Source organism: Canis lupus, chromosome 3 (assembly GCF_048164855.1).
Source record: "Canis lupus baileyi chromosome 3, mCanLup2.hap1, whole genome shotgun sequence".
Taxonomy (NCBI): domain Eukaryota; kingdom Metazoa; phylum Chordata; class Mammalia; order Carnivora; family Canidae; genus Canis; species Canis lupus.
The window spans coordinates 15,000,105-15,024,786 of NC_132840.1; the positions used below are offsets into that span (position 1 = coordinate 15,000,105).

The following is a 24,682-nucleotide window of genomic DNA, read 5'->3' on the forward strand; positions in this document are numbered from 1 at the left end:
GAGAGCCGGGCCCTGGCCAAGCTGGAGGACGTGGAGCGGCGGCTGAGCTCGGCGCCCGAGGCCGGGGGCGTCCAGGCGGTGGACGACGGGTGAGAGCGGCCGGGAGCCGGGGCCGAAGCAAGGAGCCAGGGGGCGGGGAATGGGCCGGCCCTGCCCCCCGCAAGGACCCGGCCCGGGACGGGGTCCGCGGGGCCTCTGGGGCGGCGCTGCTCGTCTGAGGTCCCCGGCGGGTCCTCCCCGCGCCGCCCCACCTGGTCCTCTTCTTCCTCCCCGCGCCCGCCGCTCTCCAGGCTGAAGGCGGAGCTCGAGGAATTCGGGGGGCAGGGTCCTGCCCAAGCCCACTGCGCCCCAAAGCACGGAGCCTGCGAAGGAGCGGTAGGGAGCCTGGCGATGGCGGCGAGGGGTGCCCCCGGAGCCCCCCGGGAGAGCGTCAGTGGGGAGCGGGGCGCCCCGCGGGGCACGGGGCACGGGGGAGGCAGCGGCCGCCGGCGCCCTGACTCGCGGCCCCCGCAGGCTGGCTCGGGCCCCGGCGCCCCCCGCGACGACCTGCAGCCGCGCCCAGAGCAGTAGGACCCGCCCGGAGCCCCGCGCCCCGCGCCCCGCGCCCGCCCGGCGGCCGAGAAATAAAGGCAAGGATTCGGGCTTCCTCCCCTCCCGCCTGAGTCTGTGCGCGGCGCGGGGCGGGGCGGGGCCTCGGCCGGCTCGGGAAGCTCGGGGCGCCGCCGCAGCACCCCGCCTCCGCCGCCCCGCTCCGCCTCCTGTCTGTCCGCCGACAGGCGCCAGAGGGAGCGGGGCAAGACCCCACGTAGGGTCCTGTCTGTGCCCCGTGGTCCGGAGGCCATCCCAGCCTCTCCGGAGCCGAGCGCCGGCTGCCCCCGACCCCCTCTGACCTCCCAGCCGTCCCCTGCTCCCCCCCACACTCCCACTGACCTCCCAGCCGTCCCCACCCCCGACCCCCTCTGACCTCCCAGCCGTCCCCTGCCCCCCTCCCACTGACCTCTCAGCCGTCCCGATCCCCGACTCCCACTGACCTCTCAGCTGCACCCTGCTCCCCCCCGACCCCCTCTGACCTCCCAGCCGTCCCCTGCTCCCCCCCACACTCCCACTGACCTCTCAGCCGTCCCCATCCCCGACTCCCACTGACCTCTCAGCCGTCCCCATCCCCGACTCCCACTGACCTCTCAGCTGCACCCTGCTCCCCCCCATTCCCACTGACCCCTCAGCCACCCCTGCCCCCCCATTCCCACTGACCCTCAGCCGCCCCTGCTCCCCCCATTCCCACTGACCCCTCAGCCACCCCTGCTCCCCCATTCCCACTGACCCTCAGCCGCCCCTGCTCCCCCCATTCCCACTGACCCCTCAGCCGCCCCTGCCCCCCCATTCCCACTGACCCTCAGCCGCCCCTGCTCCCCCCATTCCCACTGACCCCTCAGCCACCCCTGCTCCCCCATTCCCACTGACCCCTCAGCCGCCCCTGCTCCCCCATTCCCACTGACCCCTCAGCCGCCCCTGCTCCCCCATTCCCACTGACCCTCAGCCGCCCCTGCTCCCCCCATTCCCACTGACCCCTCAGCCGCCCCTGCCCCCCCATTCCCACTGACCCTCAGCCGCCCCTGCTCCCCCCATTCCCACTGACCCCTCAGCCACCCCTGCTCCCCCATTCCCACTGACCCTCAGCCGCCCCTGCTCCCCCATTCCCACTGACCCCTCAGCCGCCCCTGCTCCCCCCATTCCCACTGACCCCTCAGCCGCCCCTGCTCCCCCATTCCCACTGACCCCTCAGCCACCCCTGCTCCCCCCATTCCCACTGACCCCTCAGCCGCCCCTGCTCCCCCCATTCCCACTGACCCCTCAGCCGCCCCTGCTCCCCCCATTCCCACTGACCCCTCAGCCGCCCCTGCCCCCCCACCCCCACACACCGCACCTTCGCCTTTGGCACCCTGGCGGAGCACTGTTTCCTCTCCGAGCCTTTGCCCTGCCCTGTCCTCCTGTGGGGCCCCCTTCCCCTAGGCCTCTAACAACTGCAAGTCTGTGAAGTCTGTCGACTTCCTTGAAGGCTGGCCTGGGGGACCCTATTTCAAGAGGCACCTTGCGCCAGGGTGTTGGCCATTTACTGAACACTCTTCACAAAATGCCGGTGCTGATCGTCTGCTGCGTGCCAGGCAGCAGCATAACCTGTGAATTTAAATGGCGTGGTTAGCGTCTCACTGAGGGAGGCAGTGGTGCCAGAGCAGGGGGGTGAGGGGTGCAAGGGAGGAAGGGAGCCCTTCGGGCATCTGGGGAAAGGTGCCCCCGGCAGGGAGCATGGCTCGTGTAACGGCTGTGGGGTGGGATCGAGCTTTGTTCTGTTTGAGAAACATCTGGAGGGAGATAGTGTGCTGGAGCACAGTGAGGTAAAGGGTGTGTGGGGGGGGCGGTTAATACTGGAGAATTGCTGGGGACCCAGCCACGTCTGGCCCTGTCTGTCTAGTCTGTGTGCGGGGTTCTTGGAAGGGGCTGACACACAGCAAACCCTCAGTATATGCTAGTTATCACCCGGATCCGCAGGCCTGCTGTCCACCTGCCTTAGGCCAGCCTCCAGGCATCTTTAGGGGACCTTTGGTGTCTCTGTGTCACACAGATGGCACAGCCTGGATATTATGCCAATTTATTATTTTCCTCCTAGATTCAAATCCTGGCTTCCCTGCTCACTGGCAGAGGTTACTCACAGTAACCTCAGCAAATTGATTAATGTCTCCCAAACACAACTGCCAGATTTGCAAAATGGTGATACCAACCTCGCAGAAATTACTATAAACCTAGCTGACTCCTTGCTCCTCTAGTGCGATTGCCTCCTGTGGGTACAGGATAAGGAGATGGTCGATTGCCTCCCAGGCTGAACTCTGAAGAGTGGAGACTGACCAGCCCTACTGTGCCTCCCTGGGTTCCAGTAAAAGGCCTGAAAGCAACCCAGCCTGAAAACAGATGCCCCTTTCAGCCATCGCCTGGATATTTTTGTACATGCATGGAATCCACTGAACTTCCTTACATCTGAAGGCTACTGATGATTAATTTTTCATTGTTTCCATGTGCCCGTAGTTCTTATTCTTAACCATTTTTCTTCTCTCTCATATAAAATAAACACTGGCTTATTCCATATTCCTGGAGTTCCCCAAAAGTTCATACTTGGAGTGGTTGCTTCTTCACTCTCACACACTTCCCTTTGTCCTCTGCTTGTAGGTTAAGGGCAGTTGTCAAATTATTCCCCTCCACCCCCTCCCTGGGAAGGAAAGGATCAAACGGTGTTCCAGTCAGGGAATTCTTTTAGTCTTTTCATCTTTATTCTGTTGGGGTTGTGGGCTTGGAATGGGAGACTAAAAGGACAGGAGACCGATATTTGGGACTGTGGAACAGCAGTGTGAGAAGTGAGCCTTTAAAAGATGGAGTCGTAGATGGGAGCTGCACTGCCCAGCGTGACAGCTCCAGGCCGGCCATGTGGGGCTTCTGAGCACTTAGAGTGGCATTAGCTGGTCCAAACTGAGGCATGGCCCAAGTACAAAATGCCTGCCAAATTTCAAAATCCTGGAAGAAGGAAAAAAATTAAAATGCATCATTAACAATTCTTATGTTGATTACATATGTAAATGATACTATTTTGTGAGTAGGTGTAGTCATAATATTTAATGACCATACTGGCTTACATAAAATGTTAAGGTTAATTTCACCTTGTTTTTTCTTAATTTTTTTTAATGTGGCTAGAACATTCTAAATTACATGTTAAGTGACACCATATGATTGTCTTTCTCTAATTGACTTATTTCACTCAGCATAATACCCTCTAGTGTCATCCACATATATGTAAATGGTAAGTATTGGTCCTTTTTGATGGCTAATATCCCATTGTGTGTATATATATATATATATATATATATATATATATATATATACCACATCTTTATCTATTCATCTGTCAATGAACATCTTGACTCCCCGGTTTGGCCATGTGGAACATTGCTGCTATGAACATTGGGGTGCCCGTGCCCCTTCGCATCACTACCTTTGTATCTTTGGGGTAAATACCCAGTAGTGCAATTGCTGGGTCATAGGGTAGCTGTATCTTTAACTTCTTGCAGAACCTCCAAATTGTTGTCCAGAGTGGCTGCATCAGCCTGCATTCCCACCAACAGTGCAAGAGGGTCCCCTCTCTCCGCATCCTTGCCAACATTTGTTGTTTCCTGTTAATTTTAGCCATTCTGACCCGTGTGAGGTGGTATCTCACTATGGTTTTGATTTGTATTTACCTGATGCTAAGTGATGTGGAGCATTTTTTCATGTGTCTGTTGGCCATGTGTAGGTCTTCTTTGGAGAAATGTCTGTTCATGTCTTCTACCCATTTCTTGACTAGACTTGTTTATTTATTTATTTATTTATTTATTTATTTATTTATTTATTTATTTATTTTGAGTGTTGAGTTTGGTAAATTCTTTACTGATCTTGAATACTATCCCTTAATCTGATGTGTCATTTGCAAACATCTCCCATTCCATAGGATGCCTTTTAGTTTGGCCCGTTGGCTTTTGATTTGCTATTTGTTCTCTTGGCTCAGCTAACCTCCCTCTGCCCCCTGCTTACTGCCTCTGTCTGCAGGGCTTGTATTCATTTCCTGTCATTTTTTTCTCAGAACTTTGCTCCTTTGTCTTTCAAGTTCACATGTGAATGGCCCCGGGGCAGCTCAGCATTTGCAAAAGCTGAAGAGCATGCCTCAGGGAACCTGAGGTAGACTGGAGCCAACTGTGGGAAGCCGGCGAGGAGCCAGAGGGACTGGACGGGTTCCCACAGAGGGGTGGGTGAGGGAGAGTCCCAGCGACCTCAGTAGACATTCTGGGGTATTGCATCCTCTGCCCAGGCCATGGGGCAGGCTGGGCGACTGACCTGTGGGCTCCTGGGGCCAGACTGCTGGGCCATACACCTGCTCTGTGACTTCACCGGGTTGTTTAGCTTCTCTGAGCCCCAGGTTCCTCCCCTGTAAAGCACAGCGTTGTTGTGAGAGTTAAGGAAACAGATAATATAGAGAAAGTGCCTAAGACAAGACTTGGCACAGCAGGAGCACTCTGTTGGAGACAGCTACCATCATTACAAAGAATTTTCATATTTGCTTTGCGTCACCACTTGAGCAGTCCCCACAGCAATCCTAATCAACACCATAGGTTTCTGTCAGGAAAGGAAAACTGATGATCGCTTAACAACCAGGATAGAGGGGCACCAGGGTGGCTCAGTGACTGAGCTTCTCCCTTTGGCTCCCCATGATCCTGGGGTTCTGGGATCGAGTCCCACATTGGGCTCTCTGCATGGAGCCTGCTTCTCCTCCCTCTGCCTATGTTTCTGCCTCTCTCTCTGTCTCTCATGAATAAATAAAATCTTTAAAAAAACAACATAGAAAAACCAGGATAGAGCTACTATTCAAGCCCGGGGCTTCCTAAATGGAGTCTAGAATTCTTGTTCTGTATGCCACAGCATGCTGCATTCTTTCCTATTCCATCCAGGTTGGTCTGGCTTTTTTTTTTTTTTTTAATTCAATCAATCAACATAAAATGTATTATTGGTTTCAGAAGTAGAGGTCAGTGACTCATCTGTCTTATATAATACCCCCCCCCTTTTTTGCTTCACTTTTTAAGAAAACAATTCAACTGAATAAAATTTAAAGATCTTACTGGCTTTCTTCAATGATTCATTATTGAGGCAGCATCCAATCTGGCAGATAGAAAGTTGCCCTGAGGAGCTGTACAAAGTGAAAGACTTCTAGGTTAAAGGGGAGCAGGAACGAGGAAGTTAGACCAGGCTAAAAAGAGTTGGTTATTGCAAAGTCACTTTATTTTAGGAGACGGTAGGGGTCTCTCAAAAAATGACCTAACTAGCACTGCTTTGCAACTGTCTTTTTGGTAGGTGCATAAGTTTTTCTTTTTTTTTTTTTTATTTTATTTATTCATGATAGTCACAGAGAGAGAGAGAGAGAAAAAGGCAGGCAGAGACACAGGCAGAGGGAGAAGCAGGCTCCATGCAGGGAGCCCGATGTGGGATTCGATCCCTGGTCTCCAGGATCGCACCCTGGGCCAAAGGCAGGCGCTAAACCACTGCACCACCTAGGGATCCCCTGCATAAGCTTTTTTACCAAGTTACTACTTTAGTGATTTGTTGATTTTATTTTTTTTGTTTTTTGGACTTTTGATGCCAGCTTAGGCCAGTTTTCCCAGGATCCCATCTGCAGGCTCTGTAAGGAGTGGGGTGTCCCTGGGCTCTCATCCTTGAAAAATTGTAAAGGATGAAAAATAACTTTCCCTCTTCCCTTTATGGTGAGTGCTTGCCTGAGACCCCTTTTTCTCTAGGGCAGCTTCTAAATGGATAAGCTTATCTAGGTTAAAAGTTCTCCACTGAGGCCACCCTAATTCAGGATTCTCTTTGATATGTTTAACCTGCTTGTTCACCCTTAAAATTTCATTCACCTGAGGCCTCTGGCTGGCTCCACTCCAGCTTGAGTCAGACCCTGCTCTAGCCCGGTCCGGTTCCGGTTCTGATCCCTCTGAAGTGCTCGTAGGTCCCGCAGCCTCCTCACGACCCGAGAGGGCCCGCCCGGCTCCGTGGGCCTCAGAGCAGGAGCCCCTGGGGCCCCGCGGGTGCCGTGGCCGGTTGCTCTGGCTCCTGGGGGAGGCCGGGGCTCTCCTGGGCTACCGTCTCCGACCCAGAACCATCGAAGGATGAGCTGAGACACACTAACAGTCTTTAAGAGGTTATTTGTGCAAAAGTCCTTGGCGTCGCCCAGCATCCCAGTGGGGGACGGCAGGTGCTGGGCGTCGAGCTGGAAGGCTCTCAGCGCGGCCGGGCCTCCCTCGGGGCCTGCACGGGGCTGGCGCTCGCTGGCCCAGACGCAAAGCCCGGGAGGCATCGGACCCGTGGGATCCTCTCCCTTGCTGGCTTGGAGGCTCCAGGGCCCAGGTGACCAGCAAGGTGCGGCTTCTGTGAGCCCGGGGTCCGCCAGCTGTCAGCCAGCAGGGACGGCTTTCAGGCCCCTTGGCGTTGTGAGTACTTCCCATCAGCTCAGGAGCGTGTTGGGAAAGGGCCTGCGAGCTCGAGCGTAGGTCAGGTTTGCAGCCGCATCCAGTCACGGTCCCCGATTTTCTCTAATCCTTTCATATTTTAAAATGTAACAAGGGCGGGATCCTTGGGTGGCGCAGCGGTTTGGCGCCTGCCTTTGGCCCAGGGCGCGATCCTGGAGACCCGGGATCGAATCCCACGTCGGGCTCCCGGTGCATGGAGCCTGCTTCTCCCTCTGCCTGTGTCTCTGCCTCTCTCTCTCTCTCTCCTCTGTGACTATCATGAATAAATAAATAAAATCTTTAAAAAAAATAAAAATAAAAAAAAATAAAATGTAACAAGGGCTTAGATTAAGGACCGAAAAACAGGGGTGAACTTGTTGGCCAGCTGCTGGTCTAGAGAATCAACAAAACAATACAAGGAAGCTGAATTGCCAATGTCTGCCGTGTAAATCCACCCCCCGTGGCTGATCTCATGCCGCCAACGTGAAGTTTCTCCTCTCGGAGAACACGCAATAGCATATCCTGTGATAAGCGCGGGCGTGAACAATGGGAGTAAAAAACCAACTGTAAGAGCACAGACGATAGTAAAATACACGATTTGGAAGGTGCCCTTGTTTTTAATATAAATTGTGAGTTTCTGTGATTGAATTTTTAATAAAAGCTGTGTTTAACAACCAACTCACGTGACAGCTGGCCCTGGGCCCCCAAGGACAGCCCTGCCTGTGCCCTCCAGACAGAGGGGTGTGTTCCCTGCTAGGAGTCACTCCCTTCAGCTGACTCGGGGCTACCTCCCTCCTGCAGACCAGGGGCCCAGGGGAGAACAGTAAGAAAGGAGGAGCCTGAGTCCTTGGCCCTTAGAGCTGCCACACCAGGGCCACCTCTTAGGACCCTTGTCCAGGCAGAGGGGAAATCAGCTGCCGCCTTGCTCAGGCTCCCCCTGTTTGGGGTCTTGTTAGGACTCTTGGCTCTGTATTCTGATGCAGGCGGGGAACTCCTGGTTTGAGTGAGGAAGCCTAATTCCTCAGAGAGGTCACTTACCTTCCCAGCATCATGGGGCTTAGCACTTTAGACCACATCTGCCTCCAAGCGCCTTGTGATTTGTTACATCCTGTGGCAGCTCCAATCACTGTCCTTAATCAGCGCAGGCATCCAGCTCAGCTCAGGCATGTGTGGAGGCGCCAGACTGCTCGGCCTGGTGAGCGGTCTCCTCTCTGGCGGGTTAACGGGGAAGTGCATGATGTAGTCTGGGGAAGGTAAACCACGAAGGGTGGGAAGGGGCTCCCTGGGGGTCGGGGAGGAGGACGGGACTGGGACGGAAGGAACAGAGGTGACAGCAAGGCCTTCCTGTATCTGAAACCACGTTGAACACAAAGGAGCTCGTTGCTGTGCTACAAGCCATGGGAATTAGACACCTACAGAGGGAAAGTAATCTGATCGCCAAATATTTGCATATCCCACATGTATCAGCGTTAATGTCCTCCTATTAATATGCTTCAGGACCATTTTTGATGATCATAATCTTACAAGAGCACATGGGCTCCACGACCTAATTCATTCATAACTCAGAGACTGACCTGCAGACTCACTTGGTAATCCTTTTCCAATTGAGGTTCCCTAAGTTCTTGTAACACATGCATATTAATTAAAATATCAATAGTATTATTCAGTTAAACAGGTAAATACTGTGGCAGCTCATTTAGCATGACTTTTCCTTGAATGGATGCTCTTTCATTGTTGTATGTGTAGGAATATGTTTATATGTCAAAGGTGATAGCGTACTTTTCCCCCAAAATAACTACTTTCAAGCTTTGGAAATGTCTTGTGTTCTCTATGTTTTATCTTAGGCCTGGCCAGCCTAACCTCAGTCCTTAATCTGAGGGGGTAGATTGACTCAATTTTCACTGTTACTTCTCTGTACCGACACCAGCTGAGGACAAATGGTTTGGACGTTGCCATTATTAAATATTTTGATTTTATTCTGCTCGCTCTGTTGGGAGGACAGGTGGCTATATATTCCAGTAACATAAATTCTGGGGTACTGCAGCTTTCTATTTCTAGTTGTATAGAATGATTTTTTCAGGATGTTTTACTGTGCTGACACTTTGATTGTATCTCCTCATGTTAAATGTGTAAGGATCACATGTTTCTTGGTCTCGTTGTGTCTTGAGCTTTGACTACTTGTTTATGGAGTGAGTCTCTGCTTTGGCTGCCACCTCCAAATTGTGGCCTCTGAGACATCACCTACTAGTAGCATGGGCTCTCTTCAGCCCCCAAGGTGAGTGCTGGCATCTGGAAGGACTCCTATGTCACCACTGGATGAGAGACCCAGAAGCTACAGCAAGCAGTTCTGACTTGATGGATCCACCAAGGCTCTGTTTGCTCCCACTACTTCTGGGCAAGAAGGAAGTGGTGCCATATGGTACAGCAGAGTGTGCCTTATGGCTTTACCAGTAAACGTCTGAAATGCTCAGATGACAAGAGCTGGAAATGTTAACTCCTAGTAGGGAAAATTTTGACCAGTGAAAGATGGGACATGGAAGGAGCTGGAGATACTCGCTCAGCCTTTGTCCTCTGATGCCTTGGTCTGAGGTAGGGAGTTGCTGTACGCCGTCCAGCGATGTCCTGTGTGGCTGAGTGACCAGCTGTTTCTCTTTGCAATGCAGCAGCCTCCTGAGTAATTGAGTAATTTTGTTGGGAAATCACTTCTGAGTTTTCCATGTGAACATGACACACATGGAAAATAAGGATCTAATCCTTACATGATTATATTTCAATTCGTAGCATATTGGCATTTCTGATAGGTTGGAATCCACATAGATTAATAGAATTAAATTAGTAGCAATAAAATTAAGCAGCAAAGTAAATGAAATTAGTAGAAGTAAAAATGCAAGCAAGAATTAAGAGATAATCTAATAAAATGAATCCCATGTATTACATAACACAACCTGGGAGTCAAGTTGCCCTATGCCAGTATTTGTAAAGGTGGATAAGGAGTACAGCATATATGCTGAGACAGGGGACTAATTATTATATAGGCCCACGTTACTGAAAAGAATCAGCCCCCGAAACCAGGAATAGCAGGATTTGTGGTTCTGCGTAGGGAACAGTCACATCGCAATCTCTTCAAGTGCCAATCAAGCGGGAACGTTGCTTCTGGCTCCCCTGTGGAAATAAGTGCCAGCCACCTGGACGAGCACAGGCAGGAGCTACTTGCTCAGAGTTACTCCTCCAGGGAGTCCGCTACCCTCTCGCACGTTTGGCAGATTCTCCAAGGCAGACAGAGAAGAAAAGCTTCATGGTGCAAACAGCCCACGATGCCAGCGGCCCTGGCTGGAGGCTGTGGGCTCGGGGAGGCTGTGGTGGGGGCTGCCCTGAGGAGCCCCTGTGTGGGTGGGGAGGGCTGCTTTCTGCTGGTGCGTTGGCTACGCCTCTGTTGTGTGGGTCCTAAGTTGGAAGTGAGGGCCAAAACGAGGAAAACGGTCAGTTATTAATCAAGTCCCAGGAGTTTGGGGACGGTTGCCAGAGGCGCTGCTGTTCGGCTTCCCGGCCTGGCTGCCGAGGCCCGCGGGGGGGGGGCCGGTTGGCTTCCTGCAGGTGGCCCCTGGGGCAGGTGGACCTGTCCTCCCGTGCGCTGGCTGGGGTCTCTGGGCCCCAAGGACCATAAAGTAGACAGCCAAGGAAGAAGCGGTGTTGTGTTTAAGTGCTGGATGAAAGGACCGATTCTAAATGTTAAATTTGGGGCTGTAACTTATTCTTAACTGTTTTTCTCTGGAGAATTAGGTCCTAGATATTTGCTAACATGGGTTTAGGAAAAGGTCATCTTGATAGGATTGTAAATAAAAGGGAAGGGATGGGCATGGTTGGAGAAGCCGGGTGAAAAGAGGGGCAGGTCGCCAGGATAATCCACCTGATGTAGTATATCGGCTCCATGACCGACACGACGAAGGACAGACTCAGTCTAAGAAGGACAGATGGAGGACTCGGGCTCGTGTGGGCTGAGGGGCAGTTGTTCTGCCTTGAGATCCTGGAAATCTTCAAAGAAGGTACTGTTATCTTCTCTTTCTCAGCCTCCAGGAAAGTTTCTGTTCATGGAGGCGGTCTGTTGGGTTCAGAAGGTTAGAGACCGGTGGAACACTGGAACTTTCTCCAGGGGTTTGGTTCGATAAAAAGGCGGTGAGTGTATTCAGTGGTTCGGTCCAACAGGTAATCTGCTAAACGTGCATAAACCTGATTTTTGCCCTCCATGAGTTTGCAACTCAATTATTTTGAAAAAGGAAGAGCATTTAAATACAACTATTAAGAAAAATCAAGGTCAGGAGAGGAATTTAGAAAGAGAACCGGCCATAACATTAGCTATTCTGTTTGCAGTTGCGAATGGAAATAGGGAGTTAATCTAAACACTGTAAATGATTCTGATATCTCAAAGATTCCAGATTCAGCACAGAACAATTCACATTATTACATAGATCAAGAGACCCTAGAATCAATGGCCATTTGGCTTCATGAAGAAAATGGTTTTCGTTAGTAACTAAACATCCTTTTCTATAAGTGATGGTGCTCTAGCTTCCCAGGGCACTGTAACAAAATACCCCAAATGGGGTGGCTTAAAGCATCAGAAATGGATTCGTTCACAGTTTTGGGGACAAGAAGTCTGAAATCAAGGCATTGGCAGGGTCAGGTCTTCTGGGGGCTCTGAGGGAGAAGCTGCCCCACCCTTCCCTCCTTGCTTCTGGTGGTTGTAGCGAATCCTTGATGTGTGTTGGTTTGTGGGCAAAGCCTCCCATCTCCTCCTCCCATCTCTTTCACATGGCCTTCCTTCCTGTGCTCCTGGGCATACTTTTATACGTCTTCTGAGGACACTCTCACTGGATTTAGAACCCATCCTAATCCAGTATGGTCTTATTTTAATTCTTAACTAATTTTGCCAAGATCCTATATCTAAATAAAATCACACTGAGATATTCTGAGTAGACCTGAATTTGGAGCAACACTACTGAACCCACTACAGATGGACTCTCTAAATTAATTATCTTAGAAAAAGAGCCGACCAAGGCACAGTAAGGTTTATAGTTTGATATCTGGCCTGTTGCCTAATTGGAAATATGACCTTAATCAAACTTGGAAAATGCTATGTCTAGACTTATTCATCTGTAAAATGAATAATATTGATCTATCAAAAAGTGTAGCTCTGAGTGAACTACTAATTATAAAAGTTGGTAGCTTGGTTTCTTTGTTCTCACTTTTAAATTGGTTTGTAATTTTAGAGCACTTGATTTTTAAAGACTTAAGCCTATCTTCAAATCTGTAGGGCTTGTGTAAGCATTGCTGGGGATCATTGAAGTAGATGATAATTTATTTTTGTTAGAAATATTGTAAAGAAATAAGTATCAGCAAGTTTCTCAATTCATCAAATATCTTGGTGGCTTTAAGTCCGCATTCAAAAGCTTATTTAGGAATAGTGAAGTATTCTCATCCATCCTCCATAGAGGTAGTAAAACATACATACATTCTAGATATCCAAGTTTAATCCTAAATCATAATATTCTACTTTAGGATGATTCAGAGTTTATTACATCCCATACAAAATACCAGCAAGACATCAGGATGTCCACGATAGAAACAAACAAACTGGGTAGTCCGAGTGGCTCAGCGGTTTAGCACCACCTTTGGCCCAGGGACTGATCCTGGAGACCCAGGATGGAGTTCCAAGTCAGGCTCCCTGCTTGGAGCCCGCTTCTCCCTCTACCTGTGTCTCTGCCTCTCTCTCTCTCTATCTCCTCTCTCTCTCCTCTCTCCTCTCTCTGTGTGTGTCTCATGAATAAAATCTTAAAAAAAAAAAAAAAAAAACCAGGGAAAAGATTTCTGTAAAGTAAGGCAAACAGAAAAAATGTTAATTCCCAAAATGATAGCTTCTTGTATTTTACTTTATTTGAAGGAGAGAGAGCACACAAGGTCGGAGGGACAGAGCGAGAGGAAGAAGTAGGCTCCTTACTGAGCAGGGAGCCCAACACAGGGCTTGATCCCCTCGACCCTGAGGTCATGAACAGAGCTGAAGGGGGACTCTTAACCGACTGAGCCACTTAGGCACCCATTATTTCTTCCTTTTTTTTTTTTTTAAGATTATAAAGTTTATGTATGCATGTGTTTTAGTGCACAATAATGGCTGTGTGCATGCCCAGGTGAAGGGTCGTCACAAACAGGGCAGGGAAGACAAGGATAAGAAGAGTTTCATGCTGAGTACAGAATGAAGGAGATGGGAAAGCAAAAGGACAATGAGAGGACAGAAAAATGAGGCTACTAGGCTGGTCCAATCACTTTTGCTCTGTGACTTTGCGGTTGTTTATTGTCTTTTCTGTGTGGTTTAATAAAAATCTGAAACCTCTCCATTCTCTGCAGCACAGTTGGGACGGATGTTTAGCTGGCACCTTCACACTCTCATTTCTTTCAAAGAGACATTCTCTAAGTGTTCTTTCCATTTCAGTTTCTGGAAATTGCTTTATTTCAGACTGGTGGCTCTCTTCCATCCTAGACTCGGTGATGGCACGTTATTGCCCTGCATGTCCGCCCAAGGTCTCTGTGGTGTGTCCCATCCTGGAGATGGCTTTCACTTCATTTCCTAAAATGTACTTTAGATAGGCGGATCATTTGGGTGAATGATAACACAAAAACTCTGTAAAACTGAATTAAAATGTTTGCTCAGGAATGCAGGGTGAAATTTTATGAAGGATTAGTAGCAAAAGATGGTGTTTGATTGATGAGCTATTTGTTCATTTTTTTCTAAAGTATTCCTGAATTCCCTCCGTGCTCTAAGCACACCACATTATGCTTGGTTATAAGGCAGGGGGAGGAAGACCATTGCCCTGGGAACTCAAATCTCCCTCCTTATTGAGGGAGTCAATAAGTAAGTGAACAAGGAAAAATTTAAATTTTATATTATAATACAATTACATTTGAGTGCTATGATAGAGAATAACTTAGTTGGGCTTCTATTCAGAATTGTAGTTATGGAAAGTACCTCAAGGAATTCATATTTAAACCAAGACTCAGGGCAGCCTGGTTGGCTCAGCGGTTTAGCGCCGCCTTCAGCCCAGGGCCTGATCCTGGAGGCCCAGGATCGAGCCCCATGTCGGGCTCCCTGTGTTGAGCCTGCTTCTCCCTCTGCCTGTGTCTCTGCCTCTCTCTCTCTAGTCTCTTAAAAATAAACCAAGACTCAGTGATGACCAGTCTTCCATGTGAAAAATGAAAGGAAGTAATATGAGAAGATTGTCAATGGTCAAAGTTTTGAATATTTGAGAAATGGAAAGGGAGCCAGGGTGCTGAGAGGGAGGCAGAATTGAAGTTAGGGGAGATGTGGTTTAGATTATTTAGGGCTTTGTAAATCAAATAGAGGCCAAAATGGGTCAGGATGTAATGCCATTCCTTCTTTACTAACTGATATTACTTCTTTTATTCAATGTAAGTTACTGATTAAAATACTATTATCCTCTAAACATTAATAGGCACCTACTTTAATGATGAACACAAACCATCCCAGACCACCCAATGGAAAAGAACAGGCATTATGACAGGGTCAACATGCTGAAGGGAATGACAGTAACTTTGAAGTGACACAGACTGAGATGAAGTGGTAGAAGCAGATTCAGATCTCAGTTTATGTTTAATATTTAACATGATTCTGTTGAGTTTCAATGGATTGGAAAATAAATCCTGGGTTTGTTGATATGTTAGGATATAATATGGCCCAATATTCTATATGAGAAGATGGTATGTCAAGCAGGATTCAGGAATAGACCATGTGATGGAGATGGAATGGTTTTTCAGTCTGGATGTCTGTACTTTCAAAAGAAGATGGAAATGAGTAGAAACTTAAAATTTTGTGAAGTTCATGCGGTTTAACCCATGTAGATGTCAAGAAGGTTGCCAGTTAGTAGAGCATTTGCTTCACTAGAGAGTTTGGGGGAAAGGCATGCAGGCAATACAGTCAATGTGGTGGATAGAGCTGTCCTCAAAAAGATATTTCTGTAATTATTTGTCTTACCTTCAGCCTCAAAACGTATTTTTCCCTTTGCCTTCATGTCTTCCTGTTGCCTGGGCCCTTCCCTGTGTGTGAGTCCTTCCGACAGCTTGCTGTGTCAATATATCTCCCTTCACACAGTAATGCACTGTTTTCTGCAATCGGTGGAATACCTGCCATGCTGGACATAGAGGAAAGAAGACCCTGTCCTTCCTCACACAATGTTGAAACTAGATTAGTGGGAAGAAATGCTTAGATTAATAATTACAATGTAGGGGGAAGGTTATAGTTGGTGTAAGAGACATTTGAAACCTTATTCAGAAGAGAGTAACATTGGGTTAAGAGGGGATGTTGAACACCTTTATGGAGGCAGCGGCATTTGAAATAATACTTGAAGAATGGGCATTATCTCACAGGCTGGGAAAGAGGTCCAGAGGTGGAATATGGTGAGCAGAGGAGAGGCACGATGCTCTAATCTTGGGGAGAATGGAATGATGGCTACAGACTGAGTGTTTTGACACAAGCAGATATTACCCAGCTCCCGTGCATGCTCTTTATTCATCCTATTGGCACCAAGGACTCCTGGTTATCATCAGATATAAAGCCGACCTAGTAAGATAATGATACTTGTTCTGATATGGCTTGTTCATGTCTTACTGAGAGTACCAGGTTCCCAGTGACTCACACCTTTTTGCAGTTTACTCCCACTTGGGCCAGGGTTGGTGTCTGGGACCAGTCTAATACAGATGAGAGGATAGTGTGTCTCTTCTGAGATGAAGTTATAAATAACTGCTGCTTGGTTGTGTACTTGCTCTCTTGGATTGCTCACTCAAGGGAAAAGTCAGCTGCCACGTTATGAATAGCTCTAGGGAGGAGCATACATAGGAATTGAGGCCTCCAGCCAATAGTCACATGAATGGCCTTAGTAGGAGATCCTAAAAGCCCAGGGGAACCTTCTGATGACCAACGTCCTGGCTGCCATCTTGATGCCCATCCCATGGGAGACCCTGAGTCAGAACGCCCAGGGACACTGCTCTTGGATTCCTGATCTTCAGAAACTGTTAGTGTTTTCTTTTTCACCTCCTGAGTTTGGGGGTTATTTTGTTAAGTACCAATACCTAACTTATGAAATTTCCAACACCTAGAATAATGCCTGATATATTTAGATGATTCTCAGTAAAGGTTTAAAATACTTAAATGAATGAATGGACTGTTCACTAACTTTTTATACTACAGACTATTTACAAAAATTTTAGACCTAAATATATAAGCCTCTGTATAGAAATCAGAGGCTTCAATCAATTTGAAGATTTTTAAAAATAATAATTTGCAATCATTGAATGCAGTATTTACTTGTTTGCTCTCCAGGTTATCTGCTGACATTCAAATATCACCGTTGGCTATAGGCTAAGACTGAATTTTAAGCAGCTGCTCCATCCCAATATAAAAGGCTAGGATTCTATTTTTATCACATATGACTTTTATTTTACTCTCTAGAAGCAAATTAAGAAAAAAAATTGGTTCACGAGAGTATTAATTCTTAAATGCAAAGTTCCTAGATAAACATAGCGACATAATCAGGAACCTTAATTTAAAAATTCTCTGTTTTTCATTGTATTTAAAGCCCCTTATGAGGATCCCTGATTTAAGAGCTTGACATTGTAAAAAAAAAAAAAAAAAAAAAAAAAAGAACTTGACATTGTATAGGATCACTGGGAAATGGGGACAGGAAATATTATCCTACACATACCTCGCTCAGTCCTTTAGTGTTTTAAAAGAAACAGTATTTCTTTAGTTTTCTTTAGTGTTTTTATTTTTTAAAAGATTTTATTTATTCATGAGAGACACACACAGAGAAGTAGAGACACAGAGGAAGCAGGCTCCTCGCAGGGAGCCCGATGTGGAACTTGATCCTGGGACCCAGATCATGCCCTGAGCCAAAGGCAGATGCTCAACTGCTGAACGACCCAGGTGTCCCTTCAAAGAAATTATTTTAGAGAATGTGAAGTTTCATAGTAAAATTGAGGGGAAGGTATAGATATTTCCCATATACTCCCTACCCCACACATGCAGGGCTTCCCCCTTGTTGACATCCTCCTAGAATGGTACGTATGTTATAACTGATGGACCTATTCTGCATATTATAATTATTCAAGGTAGGAAGATGACATGAGGATTCATTCCTGATGTTGGCCATTCTGTGAATTTGGACAAAGGTATAATGACCTATATCCTTCATCATGATATCATACAGAGTATTTATCTCCCCTGAGAATCCTCTATGCTCCACTTAGTCTTCCCACCTCACCCTTGGCAACCACTGATCTGATTGTCTGCATAGTTTCAACTTCTCCAGAATGCCTTATACTTAGAGTCCTAGAGTATGCAACCTTTTCAGATGGGTTTATTTTACTTAGAAATACTCATTAATACAACCCCTGATGTTCCTCTCTGTCTCTACGTGGCTTGGTAGCTCATGTCTTTTTGGTGCTGAGTAATATGCCATGGTCTGGATGGACCATAGTTTGTTTATCTGCACCTGCTGAAGGACATCGTGGTTACTTACAAGATTAGGCAATTAGGGATAAAGCCACCACCACATCCATGTTTTCATATGGACATACATTTTCCACTTCTTTGGGGGAAATTCCAAGGAGCGGAATTGCTGGATCATATTCTCAGAGTAGGTTTAGTTTTGTTTTCCCAAGTGGCCGCCTTATTCTCCCTCCTGCACCCCCATCCTAGTGATGGCTGCCCCCTCCTGTTGCTCTACGACCTTGCCAGCATTTCCTGTTGTCCGTGTTCTGGATTGTTGCCATTCTAACAGCTGTGTGGTTATAGCTTGTAATTTTAATTTGCATTTCCCTGATGAAAAATCAAGGGAGTGTTTTCCAGATACTTACTTTACATCTGTATATATTCTTTGGTGAGGTGTCTCTTAAGGTCTTTGGTGCATTTTTTAATCACATTGAATTTTAAGAGTTCTATGTATGTTTTAGCAGACAGTCCTTTGTCAGCTGTGTCTTTGGTCAGTATTCCAGTTTGTGGCTCATCTTGTTGTTTGGGCATTGTCTCAGAGCAGAAGTTTTTAATTTTAATGAAATCTAGCTTATCAGTCATTTCTTTGAACCCTTTAATTTCAGGTGCTGAGATAGTGGATATAAATGTGTTTTAATAGGTTGTCCATTTAACTTGCAGCAGACAGACCCTAAAGTGATCCCCAGTCCCTGATGTTTCTGCCTTTGTGCAGGGCCCCCTCCTCGATTGTAGGCAGGGCCTGTGCTGGGCTTCTGAGAAGACATAGTGGGATGTCATTCCTGAGATTACATTAGCTTGTAGAAGACTCTGTTAGAGCCGACTGGAGCTAGAGCCTCCCCTCGTGAACCTGATGAAGTAAGTAGCCATGTGTGTGAGAAGCCCCTGAGGTGAGGAACTACAGGAGGTTTCTAGGACTGGTAGGCAGCCCCTAAGACCTCGAGGCCGCCTCCAGCCACCATCCCGCAGAGACCTGGGCAGTCAGGCAGCTGCAAGGTGTTGCATTCTAACCACAACCCGAATGAGCACAAAGCACATTCTTCCCAGTGAGGCCTCCAAATGAGAACGTAGGTCCACAGATGCCTTGTTTGCAGCTCTGTGAGACCGGGAGCAGAGGACCAGCTCAGCTGTGGCTGGACTTCTGACCCATGGAAACTGAGAGAAAATAAATATGTGCTGTTTTAAGCAGCTAAGTTGATGCTAATTTGGTACACAGCTAGAGAAAACGCAGATGCTTTGTGATTGAAGTTTGTTACTCATGTTCCTAATCTTATTAAACCCATTTGTGTCTTTGAAAATTACAAATAGAGGGGCACCTGGGTGGCCCAGTGGTTGAATGTCTGCCTTTGATTCAGGGCGTGATCTTGGGGCCCTGGGATTGAGTCCTGTATTGGGCTCCCTGCAGGGAACCTGCTTCTCCCTCTGCCTCTCTCTCTCTCTCTCTCTGTTGCCTCTCATGAATAAATAAACAAATTAAATCTTAAAAAAATAGATATTGACTAGATCAAAATAAATTAAAATTACTTACAAATAAATAATTACAATAGCAAATCTAACAAATATTTTACATCTGAGGAGCACATTTCCTCCTGGGTGTTTTTTATAACCCTCTGTGGGGAAGGGGTGTGTTGATGAATTTTTCCTTCCCTGACGCTAAATGGCAATCACCTGTATAACACATAGGCACCTGTTTGATTATTTTATATATGCAGGAAAACGATAGGAAAATGGGCAGGCAGGGCCATTTACTGTTGATCCTTCATGCATTTTATTGCTGACAGATGTGCTCCGTGCTGGCGATGTCACCCCTGTGTGGAGTGAGTGGGATCCATTTCAACCTGGTAGAGCCAGCTGGCTCCTGTGCTGTGGGAAGGGCTGACCGGCATCCGTAGATCAGTTTCCTCCTCCCTTAGCTGCTGTCTCCACGTGCGGGTGTACACAGAATGGCCGCACTTCACAGAATCAAGTCACTGTGATGGCCAGTATGCGACCCTCACCTTTTTCCTGTCCCCTACCATGTCATGCACAGACTTGCCATGGCAAAGGTAAACAAGAAACCACCTCAGATGTTAGAATCCACATGCTCTGCCTTTGTGAAATGTCCAACATACACTTATCTTGAATGGATAAACTTTGGGCAAGTTTGAAAATAAATAGAAATGAAGTCAGAATATGGGGAAAAGTCACTGAACATTTCTCTCCTTGAACGTCAACACCCTGGCCTTAATCTCCCCCTGCCTGAACCCAGCCCCGTCTCCACCCCAGATATGCTCATTTGCTTGAGTTGTTAAGATGACTAAAATAGCTGAGCTAAAAACACAGTTCCCAACTGATTAGATGAAATCCCCAAAGTTGCCCTCAGTCTTCTGGGTCGTTTCATTTTAGCTAGGTACATGCATGGTACCTGTGAGCCTTAAGTACCTGCAACTTGAGGGTAGGATCCATGAAGAATTTATATTTGCATTTATCAGGGTGTCCCATCCCCCCTCCCCCCCAGCACAGACCACTAAATGTAGCATGTTCTTGGTAAGTACCTGTGGACTAGTCGTGAGGTGGGGGTGGGGGAGGGGAACTGCACGGAAATAGATTGGTGGTTACTTCTTGATGAGAGAGGGAAGGAGAGTGTTGAGAGCCCAGTTGGGACCCGAACCCAAGACATCTGGGTTGTATACCTTTCATCCTATGGTCAGGAGCAGCCATCGGAAGTTTCCTTGAGCAGCAGACTGGTCGTGAGCAGAGTCCCTCTGAAAAATTAAATGGAGCAGGAGATTGAGGTTGGAAGGATGATGTTGGAGTCTAGTGTAATAGTTGAGGAGGCGGTGGCAGGGGCCTACCCCAGGCAGTAGGAAGAGGAAGAATGAGAGGATAATGTTCAGGTCTAAGGCGTAAGGGATATTGGTTCAATTCTAATTCCTTCTTTGAGCAGCTGTAAAGTATGAAAACCAAGTGAGTCATTTTGTTATTCTCCAAAAGGAACATCCCGTTACTTTCTTTTGGTGGCACCTGTGTTGAGTTGGGGTGTTTTGGTACAGACGTCATCCATGCTGTGTAGCCTCTCCCTGCGCCTGCTGGGGACTCCTGTTTGGGCAGAGAGCCGTGAACAGAGAGGGGTGCTCGCATGCTGGTCCGACGGCCCGGGCTCCAATCCATGCCTTCCCACCTGGGGGACCCTCCCTGATCTCCCTGCTTCAAGCCTCTGGGTGGTTCGTGGTGGTAGGAGCATAGCACAGCCACCGTGGGGATCGAGGACCCGACCCCCAGCAAGTGCCATGCTCGGTAACCTGAACACCTGAACTGTTGTTGCCAAGGCATGTGTTTGTGAAGTTCTGATCACCGCATTCAGTGAGCAAGCCAGCCAGCACGTTGCCTCCCTGATTATGGTCTACCTCTGTGCTTCATGTTCGAAAATATTGGCCTTGCGATGATCTGGACAATGGGGTCTATTAAACTTATTTTCTTAGCAGTAGATTGCCATGCGTTTCCTACTATTTTCAGTGAACAAACTAGAAGATTCACTTTCTTTCTTTTGAATAAGAGGAAAATTTCCATGCAATAAATTTAAGTGTAAGAATACCCTTGGGTATTTACAATAGCTAGCAGACTCTGTTCCTCATCTTCCTGGAGGTGTGAAATTATAGTTAATTGCTTTGTTCTCAATTTTAAAGAGCAAAGAGTTCATAAATAATAAGCTTGAGTGGCAGTCTGCAAAGGCTCTAAAATCCTTCAATCTGTTTTTCATTGCCAAAGATGTAATGCTTCTGAGTGTTGATTATTCCCATGAATTTTAAAGTATTTTAAAATACTCTACAGGGACTAAACAGAGGAAAATTATCTCTGAATTCCTTTAGAATAGAACTCGATGTATCACAAGAAGCATACAACCTTTGGTTTCCTGTGACACATGCATCCCGTATGTAGTTACAATATTTCTTAAAAATATAATGTAGGGTATGGAATGAAATATAAATAATGAAATTACTACTTCCTGACTACATAATAATAAGAGGATTTTTTGAGAATTTTTTTTAATTTGGGTTACCTGCTGTATGTGTGTGTGTGTAGACAGTCTATTTTTTTTTCATATCTGGCAGCTATTTGCCATTGAAAATATCAACCTTTAAGAGACTGTACTATCTACTCAATCCTAAATCCTGTGCTACAAATTTCACAAACATTTAAAAATACTTACAGTATTACAACTTAACTACCCTTAAAGATGCAATGAATATAGGTATGAAGATTTGTTATGCTAAAGTTACCAAGAATTCCATTTTCCTCTGGGTTCTTCAAATCCCATTGTCTCTCACACAATCATTTGGAAGTCAGGCTTGAAAGAAAGCACACCTCAGAGAGATCAATCAGTAAATTGCTAAATTTGTTTCTGAACTTTAATACAGTTTAATCTTATGTTCTGTCTTTGGAGAAATACACAGGGAAAATCTGTTTTAGGTGACATTAAACATTGCAGTATTTGTGTCACAAGAATCAGGATTTTGCGGTGGGAAGTGTCCAGTACTCAGGTTGGGAACATGGTGTTGGAGTTCCAACTTGGCCATGAAAAAATTTACCTTGAAGTGCTGCCCTGTTTTCATTAGGTTTCCTAGATGAGTCAAATGCTTGAGAAAATGGCCAGTAAACATAAAGATGAACCACTAGTTTTCCTTTTTCCCTAATTTCAGACTCTTCGAGGAGCTACCTTGTCAGTTCAACCCAAGTGTGATCCATGGTCATTTGAGGTTTAAACATCATGTCAGTACTGCAATTAATAATAGCACCATTGGTGTGGGTGTGAAACACGGCACTTCCGTCCAAGAGCACAAGTGTTTGAGTGCACAAGTGTGTGTCCCTATTTGGGGAGATTCTTTTTAGGAATCGGGCTTAGAAACTGCTGGTTTTCTGTTCCCTGTGATTCCGTGTCTGGTTTAGGCTGAGCGATCACTCAGAGGAGACCCTGTAGAGTATCGTGAGGCTCAAAAGATGGTTGTACTACGTGATCCCTAAAATCTCTGTGAAAGAAAGCCCTTGGTGACGGAGTATCTCCCACAGGGGGGTGGCGGCTCCAGAGTGACCAGCTGTTGTGACCGCATGACAATTAATTTTATAAACCAGAACCATGTTGTATCCTCTCTCTTCCTCCACTTGGATCATCTGACATTTCTGCCTCCAGAATAATTGTAAAGTTCGCCCCGTGTGCTTTCAGGGGATGGGTGGCTGGAATGGGAGCTGTGCTCCTTTTGTCAGATTCTCAGCCAAAAACCTTTACTTGACCCCGTTCTCTATCTGTAGTGCTCCCATCATCCGAAACAAAAATACCAACTACTTAAAGGAAGACTGCATCTTTTTTTTTTTTTTTTTTTTTTTTGGAAAACTTCATCTTTTAAAGCTTATTAGCCTTCCCCGCATCCACGACTATCCCATTTCCCCGGGGTACCCGAGCCTTCCCACAGGTGCGTGGCCGTCTAGGCCCTCGGAGGAGGAAGGCATCGTGGAGCCCACAGGCCCCCGCCTGACTTCCCAGAACCTAGAGGACGGTTGGCACAGTCGGGCTCGGTCCCGCGTCCCCTCCTCCCCGGGCCCTCCGGCCCAGGGCGGCGCTGGCGGCAGCAGGAGCCTGGAGCGGCTTCTCCCGAGGGCCCGGGGCTCGCCGGGGCTGGGCCTGCACTTGCACCAGGTGGGGCTGCGGGATCTCTTCCTGCCCTCGGCTGTCAGGCTCCTGTGGCACCACTGAGGACGCAGGGAGGTTAGAAGCTTTCAAATCAACTGGGGTTTAACACGTGTTTCATACATAGCTGTTCATTTATCCGTGTTTTATATAAAATCAGAGGAGAAGGAATTCTGTTTTAGTAGCTGGGCTTCCCCTGCGGGGATCATGTATTCATTCCCTCTCAAAGCAGTAGCGTCCTCTCTCTCTCTCTCTGTCTCCGTCTCTAGCTTGCTGGGGTTAAAAGCACACACGACATCTTGATCGGGTCGTCTCTAAGCTGCTGGACCAGTGGTTTAGCACCGCCTTCAGCCCAGGGCCTGATCCTGGAGACCCAGGATAGAGTCCTGCATGGAGCCTGCTTCTCCCTCTGCCCGGGTCTCTGCCTCTCTCTCTGTGTCTCTCATGAATAAATAAATAAAATCTTAAAAAAAAATAAGTTTAAGCTGCTGGACCAGATCCCAGCCTGCAGGGCACCAGCCCCGGCGCTGCTTCTCTGAGCTCCGCGCCCGAGGCTGTCTGGGCTTCCTTCTCAGTTAGGCCACTGTGGGCCCAGGTGGACCCCATCCTTACCGTGATGCCCGGTGCGCTGAGGGGCGTATTTTCCGACATCACGATCATTCACGGGAGTGGTTGGCTCGCAGCTGGGGTGGCCAGCCTCTCGCTGACCTCTTCAAAGACCTTGATGCCTTCTGTCTCTCTGCTCCGGCTCCTGCTTTTCAGCTCCCTTCATATGTCGCCTGCTGGCTGCAGAGATTCCAGGCATCGCGTAGTAAAGGTGGTGATGAGCCAAGAGGAAAGGAATAGCCTCCCTTGAATCTTTACAGTTAGGTTTAAATGACTTCTGCTCCCCCCCCCCCCATGGCAGGGGGCACCCTAGAGACACTTGCTTTGTCAGGGCATCTGCCATCCCTCACTGAGCAAAGCGCTTCCAGAATTTCCAACAGTTTTTACTGTCCACCGTGGCCGCCTCTGCCTGCCTGCCTGTCCGAATGCTAAGACTTAGGTCCACAGAAGGAAATGTGTTTTTGTTAGTTAGTAATCTGGCAACAAAGTCATATAGCTATGGGAAACCTATTTTTCCCATCATCACTGTTATTATTATTTTTAACTTCGGAGACAAGTTGCAAATATCATGGTTATAATAATTTTGAGAAATACTCTTTCTGTCGTAGGCAAGATTGACGGATGGATGTTGAAGTTAGGAGTGGTCTCTGATCCTGAGATGGTGTTTTTTAGTACAGTTTGCATGTTTTACATGGCTTATGAAGGCCTCTTAAATGTCTCCAGTTTCCCCTCTCCATTCCCTGAACATTCCAAATCTTGCAACACGTTTCTTTCACCCTTAGCTGCTCGACACTC

General features: G+C 47.5%; 2 protein-coding genes across 12 annotated transcripts in view; one reads left to right on the forward strand and one right to left on the reverse strand.

Moving 5' to 3' along the window:
* Positions 1-24,682, forward strand: part of SYCE1L (synaptonemal complex central element protein 1 like) — a 73,082-nt gene that overhangs the window by 10,546 nt on the left and 37,854 nt on the right. For 5 of the 11 annotated variants that reach the window (XM_072819010.1, XM_072819019.1, XM_072819015.1 and 2 more), the window contains 2 exons: positions 2-89; positions 291-375. In XM_072819010.1, the coding sequence (XP_072675111.1) occupies positions 2-89; positions 291-375 (173 nt within the window). Of the gene's footprint in view, position 1; positions 90-290; positions 376-513; positions 630-2,822; positions 3,139-24,682 lie in introns of those variants that run through there. The other 6 variants (XM_072819033.1, XM_072819028.1, XM_072819036.1 and 3 more) reach the window with 6 other exon arrangements.
* LOC140629537 (uncharacterized) lies at positions 3,313-7,589 on the reverse strand. Its single transcript, XM_072819057.1, has 3 exons — positions 6,480-7,589; positions 4,912-5,002; positions 3,313-3,561 (listed from the first exon to the last, which is right to left on the reverse strand). The coding sequence occupies exons 1-3, from the start codon at positions 6,917-6,919 to the stop codon at positions 3,319-3,321; spliced, it is 774 nt and encodes a 257-aa protein (XP_072675158.1). The 5' UTR covers positions 6,920-7,589; the 3' UTR covers positions 3,313-3,318.